This window comes from Denticeps clupeoides, chromosome 15 (genome assembly GCF_900700375.1).
Source record: "Denticeps clupeoides chromosome 15, fDenClu1.1, whole genome shotgun sequence".
In the NCBI taxonomy this organism is placed as follows: Eukaryota; Metazoa; Chordata; class Actinopteri; order Clupeiformes; family Denticipitidae; genus Denticeps; species Denticeps clupeoides.
In genome coordinates, this window is record NC_041721.1 from 19,471,067 (window position 1) to 19,484,815 (window position 13,749).

The window sequence follows — 13,749 nt, forward strand, 5'->3', positions numbered from 1 at the left end:
TTGGTTGCTGAGTGATGTGTGTGTGTATGTCGTGTTCCACTCACTTGGCCCCTTCACCACAACTTTCAGCTCCCCACTACCTGCCCCCTTGGTGTACACCTTGAAGTCAGCCACCTCCTTCACTCTCACCCCCTTCGGCTGGAGTCCTCGGCCAGTTGCCCGGCAAGCGTTCGGGTTACAAGCTGTAAGACGGAATCAGGACAGAATTTGGAGGAAGCCTACACATCTTCAAACATACACACACACACAGAGCTGTGGTCTTCCAGTATTAGTGTGATAGACAAACTGAAAAGCAGCAGGAGTGATGAAAGCATAATTTTAGGTCATAACAAAGACATTCCCTTTATGATGCCATATTCCTTCCATCAGAGCTGTTCATTTGCCTCACTCTAACCTGACAAGCAGAACATATACAAATACATACACATATAAAACTGAATTATACATCCAATTTATTTTTAATATTGGAACCTCTACCTGGGAAAATTTATTGGCTAAAAAAAATCTTAAAATAAATCTTAAAACTTCACTTTTACTTGTACTATATGACACCACCGAAATAAAAACAGGATGAATGAAGCAATAAAAACACTGATGGATGGATGAAGTCTTTTAGTATGTGATGTGTCAGACACGAATCAACATAATCTTGTTAAATGATCATGAGTTTTATTCAACCTTAATCCAGGTTAACGCATGCATTGCCATTCTCGGTGATTAGAAGATTTTTGGTAAGGTAAGATGATCAGCAGACAGACAGCGCTGGAAAACTTGCAAAGGCTAGGTGGTCACGCTGACATTCGCTCATGTCAGATGCAGCAAAGCTTGGTAATCTGACCTTCCTGCTGCACACTGGCCATCATTCCATTTTTCATTCAGTGTTATTTAAATACTGAAGTCTAAGTCTGTGCTATGCATAACTTTCCTAAAGCAGGATGCTTGTTAAAATTGGTGAGTAAAACCACGTTTCATACATCATGCATATGAGCAGAGATTAGTGGGCTGAGCGACTGTAAAAGTGACCGTCCAACCCCATCCCATCTTTCCACCTGCCTCTTGCCTCATTCTCTCATTTTCACTCATTCTCTCTCTCATTCTCCCAATCACTGGAGGCTGCCTGGGGGGTTGATGCCACAGGAGGCACAATGCCAGCACATGCCAACAAGCACAATGGTCCCCGAGCTGGGGTGCGCGCACAGGGTCTCCCCAGGGGAGAATGGAAAGCAGAGAGGCCAGTCTGCAGCGCAGGCACGTGCTGTACCCCTGCAGCCACTACTAACTTGATCGCCTGGGTTTAGGCGGTGTTGGGGGGGGCACTTTCTTGGTCTTGTCTGAGGGTGGTGTGCGAATAGACTGAGGGATTATCTGAACTGGAGAACTGCATGGTGGAGCACTTTGTGGAGCTAGAATGACAGAGAGGTGAGAACAGGAAACCATTTTTTCACATGTCCACTATGCTGCAGTTGCAGGTCCCAGAAGTACAGGGGTTACAGGACCCAGAGAAGTCCATCAAACCTGTCCAGATACACAAGCCTGGTTCTGGGGAAGGGGCTGCAGGGTCTAAATCCGGTCTCCCAGAACCTGTTCAGACCTTGTGTTAAGATCCAATTTGTCAATAAAATCAAAAGAAACCGTTTGTATTCCTCTTTCTGAGAAACTTTGACTCCTGTTGTAAAGTACCAGTATAAGATGTTCCACCACAGCCACCAACACCATAACTACAGAAGCTAGAGGGCATCAGATGGACCAGTATAATCATAATGGACACACACTGTGGACACTGGACAAGCTGCAACCTACTCTTGCCTGGGAGGGACCAGTACCTGTCCAGTACCTTTAAACATGGACAGGTCATGTTAAAATATTTTTATACCAACTATGCTCTGACAACCCTAACAAACACACATAAGGTTTTGCAGTGCCTTCAATGAAGAACACGCAACCAGGATTGTGAAAGAACTGTACTTCATCTCTGATTGAATCTCAAATCAGATCTTAGCACAAGGTCTATAAAAGGTCTTATTAAGAACATATTCATGCATACAGAGCACCACTTGGTGCTGGCTGCAGATAACTTTATAGTAGAGTAGACCATCCCAGTCCTGGAGTGCTGATGTCCTGCTATCTCCACTAAATGAATTTATTATATAATCTTTCCAGTTAGTGTGGATGAGTGGAGGTTATCAGGTCAATGGCATTCCAGGACTGTGACTGGCTACCCCTGCTTTATGGGATTAGTTTGATACTACCACTACAATCAGATTAATGTATGGTCAAAAAAATCTATACTTATTCACTTATAATAATTAAAAGATTAGACTCAAAATGAACCTTTCAAAGAGAGAGATTCTTACCCTCTGAGATATGGATAGAGAAAGGACTTCTGGGAATGTGCTGGCCAGCAAAAGTGACATAGATTGTATGAAGACCCTCTAGCACTGGAACATATGTGCACCGGAAAATACTGTCCCCCTTATTCTCTAGGATAATCTCCACTGTGTCCCTCCTGCCCAGAGAGTCCACAATGATAACCCCAACATCTCCTGCACCAGCGCCTAGGGACAGAAAGACTTCATGGATCCTCCCAATTCCCAGAATAGTGCAAATCCAAGAAAACCTCCCTCAGTACCTGCAGTGTAAATGTCAAAGTAAGTGGGCTTATTAGCCACATTGCCCATTGATTCCAGTCCTGGCCCCCGAGCCTGAACTTTGTTGGGATCTCCAAGGGCCCTGGATACATTCACAGTGAAGGGGCTTCGGTCAATGTCCTGTCCAGCAAAAAGCACCTTCACCTGTAGATGAGGATGTACAAAACTGAATATTTTGTAACAAACACAATGAATGCAGTAAGTCTTGACTATACCTTGTGAAGACCCTCAACCTTTGGTAAGTACACCACTGAGTAGGTTCTGTTCTTGTCATTGTTGGGTATGACTCTAACCTAAAAGCCAACAAAAATTCACAGATTAACAGAGACTAAATTAAACAAAGAAAAACAAAACAGAAATTTTATGTGGATTAGTTCATGTTCATTGGCATTTTTATTCTATTCTATATGAAAAAGGTAAAAATATAATGAGGTGAATGGGATTATGTGAGGTTAACTCACATTAACGGGGCTTTAAGCTTACTTAAAGCTTAAGATGGAAAAAAAAATGTCATCACACTCTACTGGAGGCTTTGGCAGGGGTATGAGGTGGTCATGACAAACCACACAGTTAGCCAAGTTAATTCCATTAATTGTAACAGAGTTGCTGCAGGTTTAAGGAGGCCAGATTTTAGACTCCTTAAAACCTTTTTATGGCCATTTTCATCAAATTTAAGACATTTCATTTGGGTTGTCAACTACATTTGTCCAAGGACCAGAGTGTTTCTAGGCAGACACTGTGAGGGCCAGATGCTCTTCTAAAATACATTATCAGTTGTATTTTATTTTAAGAAATATATTATTAATTGACATTGATTTTCAGGGCTGCACTAAAAAAAAGTCATTTTGCGATTAATGAGATGAATTCCTCTCACCTCCTCTGTGTGCCCCTCAGGATCCTCCACATACACAAGTACCTCCCCCAGACCCGCCTCCACGGTCTCCACCACAAACTCAGCTGGCTTCAGCACCATGTTGCCCCTGGGCTCGATGCCTGATGACCACAAGAAAAAAAAAAAGACCATTGATAGTCACCTTTGCTACCCCCACTGTTAATCAAACACACTTCTGTCATTAATTATTCACAGAATAATATTTGTTGGAGCTGGCGAAAAGAGATGGGGCATCAAACGGGACAAACTGGCCAACAATCTTATAAAATAATTAAATGTGTTTTAGTGAGTGTGTTAATGCATAATGAAAATAATAAATAGCTACTTAAAAATAAGAAACTGTACATATGATAAACAAACTACTTAAACTAAATTAAGTTTTTCTTTAACGACTGATTGTATATATAGTTCTATTTATAGCCACTATTTTTATAACAACCTGGTCCATAGGCCTTGGCTCTTTTGGGGTGCAGAGTTTTGGAGCGAAGAGGAGCTCCAGGCTTGAGCTTTGCTTTGGGGAACTGGGAAAGGTAGGTCATCACTGAGTGTTCATCCACATTCGGGTCCACAATCTCTTCTGGAGCAATAACCTAGACAGGAACCATAACAGGTCAAATGCACTGACATCAATCAAAGTCAATATCAGATTAAAAAGTAATGCACCTCCAGCACCAAGAAATTCACTCATTAGGACTACTGACCTTTCATTGGTTTCTATAACAACAACAACATTTATTTCGTATATAGCCCAAAATCACATACAGTATGTCTCAATGGGCTTTGACAGGCCCTACAGTTGACACATTAAAACACATTAAAAACAAAGTATTAACTTGAGATCTTAATATTTGCATACTCCCTCATTAATCTTCACCCAGCTACAGTTGTAAGAGATGACAATCTATTTAAACAAAGCTAGTCCATATTCACTTCAACAAACACACACATTCAAAATATTTGATCACCTGCTGATTTTGTAAGTCTGCCCATTAATAAAGAATGCAAAATAATTAATAGTCTATACTTTCACAATGTATCAAATGGTTTTACATTGGTGGTTGAACAAGGTGTGTGTTCATTACATTGACATTTGCTTTGCATGTTTGAAAAGGTGCTGGCAGGGTTAGTAGTCATGTAATCCAGCACATTTGTGGAGTCATGGTCAGTGTTTGCACACTCCAATCATTTCATACCAGTTTCTCTATTTAGACAATCTACTTCCCAGCCTCTACTACATTTAACCCCTAGTTATGGGCACAAGGGGTGTCTGGCAAAGTACAATACAATACACAGTAAACACACATATACACGGCTCCACAAACAGCTTACATGCAGACACACTTCCTATCTTTTTCGGTAAGAATAAATATAATTCTCAGTGTTCATGAGTTTGTCTGGAAGCAAGAACACACCATGGGCATGATATCAAGACACATACAACGATAGGACAGACTCTGAGTTAGTGATCTGTAGGTGACTTCTGGAGGAGAGTCACACTGAACTAAGTGTTCCCTTTGGGAACCTCTAGGACTAGCTGGAGAACATTGCTGATGTAAAGGACGTCTCGTTGAACGAGTTCAGCCCCCTGACTTTGCAAACCTCACCTATATCAAGAAACTGACTGACTGCTCCACTAAACAATGCCTAAATTCCCTGCTGACCATCAAGATATTCTGTGTTTAAATGCAGTATTTATTCTTTGCTAAAACTTGACTACTTTAAATGTAAATAAAGTATTTGATAAATAATGATAAATAATATTTGTGTTAGGGGAAATAGGACGTAAATGTATAACTTTAATAAAAATAAAAATATGAACATAAAATGGATAAAATGATGAATGACAGAACAAGGATAAGACACCATGAGTATACATTTATGCTAATACTAGCAGATGAAGTCAATCAAGGTAATCAAGGAAACACTACAAAGAGCAGACAGGAAATTATGGTCAGGAATACATAAGACTGGAGGGTCATAAAATGTCTGGATATGGTATACTGTATGTACAAAACAATTAATATATATTTAAAAAGTATATAGTTTTAGGCAGTAATGAAATGGTAAGGAACATATCTCCACCATTGCTGCTGATATATCTGTGGTGATACCAAAAAAAATGCAGGTATCAGGATTGAACAGAAAGGACAAGTCCAGACTTGTCCAGAAAGGACAAGTGTGAACTGGTGAGTGCTGCAGTACCTGAGGAACACCCAGCCAGTCATCAGCCTGCTGCATGGCTTCACGGGCATTCTCCACAGGTTGACTGGGGTCCCACATCTCCCAGTCAGGGCACAGACCTGGAAAGGAACAGTCAGAAGGAGTAGATTTGATTGATTTCATTAACCATGATAAGGGTGGCTTACACACTCACCAATGATCCTGAAGAACACAAAGTCACAAGTTCAAACCCCAATTTACTACCATTGTGTCCCTGATCAAGACACTTAACCCTGAGTTGCTCCAGGGGGGCTGTCCACTAGTGATTGTAAGCTGCTGTGGATATGGGTGTGAGGATATTTCACAGTGGATAAATGCTTGGCAACATTAGAAACATATTTATCATTAGACTAGCCAGGCCTTGAAGCATATGGCAAGAGCTCTGTACCAGACCAATTTTCCCACCTGACAGCCACAAACCAAATGCTTCTTTATGAGCCGAGTGGTTTTGTTTAACAGCCCTGCTAGACTCCTACTTGTGCAAGGCACAGGGGAGAACGTGGATTTGGTGCAACCTGACCAGCCGAAATGGCAATATACATCTGGGAGGAAGCTGGGATGGAGTGCATGTAGATCATATTTCATTGTGTGAGAGGAACAGAACACAAGGAACAAAAGTTCTTATAGGTCTTTGGTCTGGAAAGTTAATCTCGTTCTCAAAATGAAGCAATTCAATAATAATTCAATACAATGTAAACCAAAATCTTCAATTTTTTCACTACAAACAATTTTTTTTGCTACAAACCTATATAGTCATGCATGTATGCTTTTCTATGTATAATTATATTTGTAATAGTTAAAATCAAAATATTCTACCAGATAACGTTCTACCAGATGTCAGAATACAAAACCACATAGCACCATAAACGCTGTACACACTGAGCAAGTATGGCAAACTAGGCAGCAACAACCGTGACACAAATCTCTCAGATTTACTTGCACTGGAACAAGTTGGCTTTCATTATGCAGAAGAAAGAAATTAATATTAGTCAACTGGAATTTTTTGAGTCTGATCTGACCCAAGTATGCAAGATCTCACATATATGTACATACACACACTTCACCCTTCAAAATCACACAGACATATGATGAGCACAGAACCCACACTCATATGCATATACAGAAGAAAGGCAGAAAAACACACACACATACATACAGAGGAAAATCATTAGCACCAAACACCAAACACACACAATATAAAATATCCTAAACTATGCTGAGCAGGAAAAGCGCAGTAGGCCATGTGCTTTCAGTTATGAGGCTCGGCTCCGGCTGCCCGCTTGACACTATCCATGCAGCACCACACAGTCTTTAAACACACTGCAGGGTCGGGTTTGGTTACAATAACACAATTCGACACAGTCCTCTATGCAGCATGGTCCATATTGACCCAGTTCAGCCCACTACAAGAATATGGGCCACATGGTCAGTGTCAATTAACTGTGTTGCCTGTGCATGTAGGATAAAACTCTCCTTATCCTGCATGGGACACCCTAGTCAGAAGGTACACTTACCCTGACCAAGAGATATTGTGATTTGTTTAAATCAATGTGAGGGGCTCAGATCAGCATGAGCGCACCAACACAAAGAATATTGTATTATTAGTGTCATTGCCTCAGTTGTCTGCTTGGCTCACCCTCACCCTTGGCTCACCCTCACCCTCTTCTCACTCAAATACGACACAGCGGCCAGTGTTACCACTGAAACGCTACAGGTCACAGCCAGTGCTGAGCTCCTCAAATGGTGTCTGCCACCCAGAATTCAGTGTTTTGACCCCTTGACGCCAGGGTGTAACAGTAACTGTGCCAAGATCCTGCCTACCAGACCCAGCATGTCCAGCACTTCTTCAGTGGTGACCAACACCCACAGTGAAGCCTGACACTGTGGTTAGTTCTCACAAGCTACCCACTGCTCTGCTGGTCTTCGTGGGGCTGCCAAATGCACCGCACCTCCTCACCTGACCCTGTCTGCCATGGTCCCATCAGTTTCTGTAGGGTTGCCATCTTATGCCATGCGCCCTGGTTCCATCACCCACCCAAAAGTGAGTACACCCCCAAGTCAAAATGTCCAAATTATTCCCAATTGTTCTCTTCCCTGTGCATGGCAGAAGCTGACAACCCTTCAGAAACTGGGTAAGGGGCAGGATCTTCCACAGTCATCTGGTTGCCGTCATTCACGCAGATCCTTACCCACTTGTCCACAAAGACAAGTGGTTAAGGAAGTGTGGTGGTGGTCAGACTGTTATGGTTAGGTGCTGAATATGATAGCCAACATGTCCTATGACATATTAAAGCAGAGCATGATCCCCCTCCCTCCAGAAACTGGTTTATTTTTACCCCACAATATAATGTCTAGGATGCATTGGAGGGTCCAAATACACACTGTTATTGTGTATTGCATTCCTAAGCTATTATAAGATACTACATTTCATCTCAGCTGCTGTTTACATGTATTGCTCCATTCATTAATGACAACATTGTGTATTTATTTGAGCACCTGGACCTCACTGTAGCACAAATAATTACATCCTGTGAAGGCAAACACACTGGTGTGCATACACACACACATGCACACACAGACCAAAAGTACACATATCAACAGCAATGCTGAAACAAGGAAGCACACAAGGTTAGCAAACAGGTGGTGAGTTTAATAAAGAGCAGGTGAGACCACACATGTAGAAGAAAGTCACATGTATACACACACACACACACAAACACACACAGCACAGGAACACTGGCCTAAGGATGCTGGGAAACATCTGTGAACATGACGAAGACTCATGGAAGACTCTTCCTTGTAATCACATTACCAGCTCTGCTGTCAAAGCCAGTCTTTACGACATTCATGGCCTGGAGGACTTCATTCAAACCATGGTGGTAAGGGAGAACAGCATTGTCTCTGTCTTTTGAAATGTCAGCACCGGTCATAAGCAATATGCCATGTCTGATGGATCTCTAATGTGGAAACCACTGCTCTGATTAAAAGAAGCTGCAGAAAGACACTCACAACACAAACACACACTGTTGCATTCATCTCATATTATCCCAGGCCACCCTCTCCACCCTCATGTACTAGAAAAGGTTTTAATATCAGCATGAGGCATGAATTCAATAGTATTTATTGCCTAAAACATCTCTATACATAGCATAGACCATATGAAAGGCTGTTTAATGGTGTATTTTTTAACAGTAAAACACTAGGATGGATATTTACATTGCACTGCAGTATATAACAGTATATATTCAATATATAAATTGGGAGTGTTTGCAAAATATGAATTACTTAAGTCTTTTTGAATATGATGCCTGGTACCTCAATATAAGCATATATAAGCTCCTTTGATATCTTGTGTGCTTGTCCTGCTGAAATATGAACAGTCGACCCAGTTCTCTTTGAGCTCTGGAGCAGATTTTCATCCACGAGTCATCTTCCCCTCTATCCTGACTAGTCTCCCAGTTCTTGCAGGTGAAAAACATCCCCAGAGAATGATGCTGCCACCACCATGCTTCACTGGAGGGATGGTATTGGCCTTGTGATGAGCGGTGCCTGGTATTCTCCAAACATGACGTTTTGGCATTCATACCAAAGAGTTCAATCTTTGTCTCCGCAGACCAGAGAATTTTTTTCTCATGGTCTGAGAGTCCTTCATGTGCCTTTTGGCAAACTCCAAATGGGTTGCCATGTGCCTTTTACTACGGAGTGGTAACAGGCCTGATTGTTGCAGTGATTTGTTACTGCAGTGTTTCACAATGACAATCACTTCACTTTCCCTTTCTTCCACTTAAGGAAGTTGGAGGTTACTGTACTCATTGGGACTGTCAAAGCAACAGCCATTTTTCTATAACCGTCCCCAGATTTGTTCCTCGAGAAAATAATGTCTCAGACAATTCCTTTGATGCAATCCATTTTGGAATAAGGCTATAATATAAATTGTGGGAAAAGTGCTGTGCTGTGAATACCTTCCAGATGCACAGTACATATATACACACAAACACACACACACACGCGCACACACCTTCACACCTTTTGACACACCTTATCATTCAATGTGTTTTCTTTATTTTCATGACCATTTACACTGGTAAATTATCACTGAATGCATCCTAAATGGCTCCTAAATGTGTGCTGAAGCTCAACTTGTTGATCATCACTGTGAAGACATGAACACCCAAGTACCAAACACTATGTGATGATTATATTATTTGATATCTTCATAAACAGTTTTCCTCTATAGAATAGTGTCTTAATGTACTACTATATAGATGCTACTAGAAACTAATCAGTGTCTTCTCAAACATTAAAATAACTTTAAATTATTCAAAGTATAATCTCAAAACTTACAAACCTGTCCATTTATTTAGTTAATCAACAAGGCCTAGTTATTATGGAGGGTTTCTTTAGTTGTATTATTTCTCAATAACTGTTGACTTTTGGATAGAATTTTTATTTCAGTGTTTCAAATTGAGATAAGAGCAGAGACCAGAGTCCCTGGATCAGCTCTTACCTGGCGCGCAGTTATCCACCAGGGCACCCAGTGCTTTACCATCTCTCCAGTCACGGTGGAAGTTGTTAATTGGCAGCTGGGGAACTTTGTTCTGGATCCATCCCAGCAGCCTCTGCTTAGGGGTGAGCTTCTTTGCATCTTCATCATCCTCATCCTCCCACATGGGCATGGAGATGGAGTAGTGGAGAATCAGAGTCCATATCAGGCCAAGGATCAGCTTCAAATTACCATCCACAATAGCTTTGCTATCTGTAGAATCAGAGTGAGAACAAGTGAGGGAGAGGATGGACAGAATACAACTTTAACAATAAAACAATAAAATGTCCACTCTTAGGCAGCCTGGGATGTTTGATATCACATAATGCACACATAAACACTAACTGCTTCCATTAATTAGTTAATGGTCTCATGGAATCAGTAAACTTATGGATTTTTCCATATTGATTAGTGTCATAGTATAAAGAGAATGAAGGGGTACTTCCATTTACCAAAAATGATAGATTATTGGACATGATAGTGAAATTTAGCTGGTCTACCACTATGCACCATCCGACCTCATCCAACTCATACAAAATGCAGCACCACGACTGATCTTCAACCTTCCCAAGTTCTCCCACACCACCCCTCTGCTACGTTCCCTCCACTGGCTCCCAGTAGCTGCATGCATCAGATTCAAAATACTGATGCTGGCCTACAAAGCCAAACATGGAGTAGCACCATTCTACCATCCTATTATACCTCACACTGCACCTCATACACTCCAAGCCTCCAGTACTGCTCGCCTGGTCCCTCCATCGCTAAAGGTAAAAGGAAAACATTCATCTAGACTCTTCTCCGTCTTGGCCCCTCTGTGGTGGAATGAACTTCCCCTCGAGGTCAGAACAGCTCAGTCACTGAGTATTTTCAAACGACATCTCAAGACCTTCCTCTTTAAAGAATATTTAGATTAACGTGTAACTTTCTTATTGTCGAACTTGTGTACACAATCTACAACAGAGTGAATAAAAAGATTGTATTCATAGTTGGGGGTCCTAATGAACCAGAATTGATCTCTTCATCGATGGTAACTTGAAAGCACGTTGAAAGTCGCTCTGGATAAGGGCGTCTGCCAAATGCCGTAAATGTAAGTGATAGATTATTCTAAGCATGCACTTCTGTGTTTCTCCTGGGAAACATATTCCAGGAGTATACCAGCTTGATCGCCACATATTTGTGTATTGTGTAGCTGAGTGCAGCAAGGACATTCAACCTGCACCTTAACCCGATCGACAAATTCATGTTACTGGTTATTTCATAGAGTAGCACAGTGGCCTCACACCTCATGCGTTCAAATCCCAGGTTGGATCTTGTGTGTGTAGGGTATGCTTTCATTTCCTGCTGCCATACAAAGACAGTTACACTTTAAGTATAGTGAGTGAGTGGTGATTGATCATTGAGTGGTCATTGATCACCACCTGCCAAATGAACCATTGATTGACACAGTTTTACCATGAACATTTCTAGTTCATACATCAATCAGCCACAAAGCACATGGTAATTTTTTCATTTGTGGCTTGCAGGATGAGATGGAGTCACATGCAGAGATTTTTATTTTTTAATTTTTCTGTGATTTTAAATGTGCCATGTAATAGCCGTTAAGGAAACGGACCCGTAATTAGAAGGTTGCCGATTCGAATCCTGATCCGTCAAGATGCCACAGAGGTGCCACCGAGCAAAGTACTGTCCCCACAGACTGCTCCCCGGCAGCAGAGACCACATTTCACTGTGTGCACTGGGTAATGAGCTGTGGTGTGTCACTAATGTGAACTAATCACTTTCATTTCACTTACTTTGGGCTTCTTGGGATACAGAATGCCTTAAGGACACTGCTATAACTATAATGTCCTTTAGGTATGCATAGAAAGCATCAGTCCATATATGGAGAATCATGAATGTTCATAATTCATGAAATCGTGGTGCAGCCCCTATAATCTGGCTAACTCTCAGCAGCCATCACCACAACACTAGAGCCAAATCAGCCTGGACAGTGCTGAGGATCTCACAGGAGCCATGGCCCTGATGTCATTTAACCCCGGTCTGTGGAATGAGGTCAGTTTAAATAAAACACACTGACTGTGACACACACTCCAAACATCTAAACTGGGACACCACAAACCCCTTTGGATCTGTATACACTAAACACTTCTAAAAAGCTGCATATCTGCTGTCAAACTAGAATGTGATTCTCTCATGCTAACTTCCCTCGAGTCTGTCCATATGTGCTAAATTATATTTATGAAAATAATGCAAAACAATTTCATGTCAGGCAACCCTGAAAATGTTTTGGTCATGATATAAAAACAGGTGATTTTAAAGTGTAGTGATTGTCACATGTGATACACAGCAGCACAGCACACGGTGCACACAGTGAAATTTGTCCTCTGCATTTAACCCATCACCCTGAGTGAGCAGTGGGCAGCCATGACAGGCGCCCGGGGAGCAGTGTGTGGAGACGGTGCTTTGCTCAGTGGCACCTCAGTGGGATTTGAACCGGCAACCTTCTGATTACGGGGCCGGTTCCTTAACCGCTAAGCCACCACTGCCCCTTAACACCACTACCCCTCGATCCCGCTACCTCTCGCATGCTAAGCGAGCACTCTACCATTTGAGCTAATCCCCCCCGGTTTTAGCTGGCTGCTCCACTGAGCCATTCCTCTTATACTGTGTTTTCTGAGGACATGTTGTTTTTTGACAGTGATTACCATAAGGAATCAGTCAACCATTGATGAGGGTCCAGTCAAACACTGGATAAGCCTGATAAAACATTTAAATTAAAAGTTTCCAACAATGTAAATTTCATTGGGTTTAATTAATTTGTTTTAATTGCTATGACCATTGTGAAATCCTGGAGGGACTAAATACTATTGATTGTTACTGGTAAAACAAGAGTCTTACAACTGTTAAAAAAATCAACACCTTGTTCACAATATATCATTATTAATTTTAATTTTAAAAAAAGTAACCCCACTGCATCCTCACACCACCAGTGTTTTCTGGTTCTTGTTCTGCTCTGGTCTTATGCTATTTTTACTGCTCATTTGACATGAATCGCAGTTTATGAAAAACATGTTTAATGGTCACTGGAAGAGCTGTGCAGTAAATCTATTTTGTCAATTCATTTTAAAAATTGCCTTCAGACAAATGTTTTCTTTTTCCTTTCTAAAAACCGTGGTTCTGGACTTCTTAAAATACAATAATGTGTTAGGAATTGGGCCAAAATGTTCTCACCTACTAGACTTGATCACCCTTTTTTGGAAAGTTGCACTGTATATAACCACATCATCAATATATGTAATAGAATTGGAAAACCCAGCTATAATATTATTTATCGCCCTCTTAAAGATGGTCAGTGCATTTTTAATAGGATGGCTGTACATCCAGAAAAACGTGAAATGAAAGTGATTAGTTCACATGTGACACACCACAGCACATTACCCAGTGCA

General features: G+C 41.3%; 1 protein-coding gene across 11 annotated transcripts in view; it reads right to left on the minus strand.

The window, feature by feature from the left end:
• The window catches only part of flncb (filamin C, gamma b (actin binding protein 280)), a 60,163-nt gene that overhangs the window by 36,368 nt on the left and 10,046 nt on the right, over positions 1 to 13,749 (minus strand). For 6 of the 11 annotated variants that reach the window (XM_028954439.1, XM_028954446.1, XM_028954440.1 and 3 more), the window contains 9 exons: positions 10,268 to 10,516; positions 5,743 to 5,840; positions 3,980 to 4,130; positions 3,523 to 3,641; positions 2,864 to 2,941; positions 2,630 to 2,792; positions 2,355 to 2,555; positions 1,281 to 1,403; positions 45 to 182 (listed from right to left, as the gene is read on the minus strand). In XM_028954439.1, coding sequence (XP_028810272.1) covers positions 45 to 182; positions 1,281 to 1,403; positions 2,355 to 2,555; positions 2,630 to 2,792; positions 2,864 to 2,941; positions 3,523 to 3,641; positions 3,980 to 4,130; positions 5,743 to 5,840; positions 10,268 to 10,516 — 1,320 coding nt within the window. The remainder of the gene's footprint in view (positions 1 to 44; positions 183 to 1,280; positions 1,404 to 2,354; positions 2,556 to 2,629; positions 2,793 to 2,863; positions 2,942 to 3,522; positions 3,642 to 3,979; positions 4,131 to 5,742; positions 5,841 to 10,267; positions 10,517 to 13,749) is intronic. The other 5 variants (XM_028954448.1, XM_028954443.1, XM_028954441.1 and 2 more) reach the window with 3 other exon arrangements.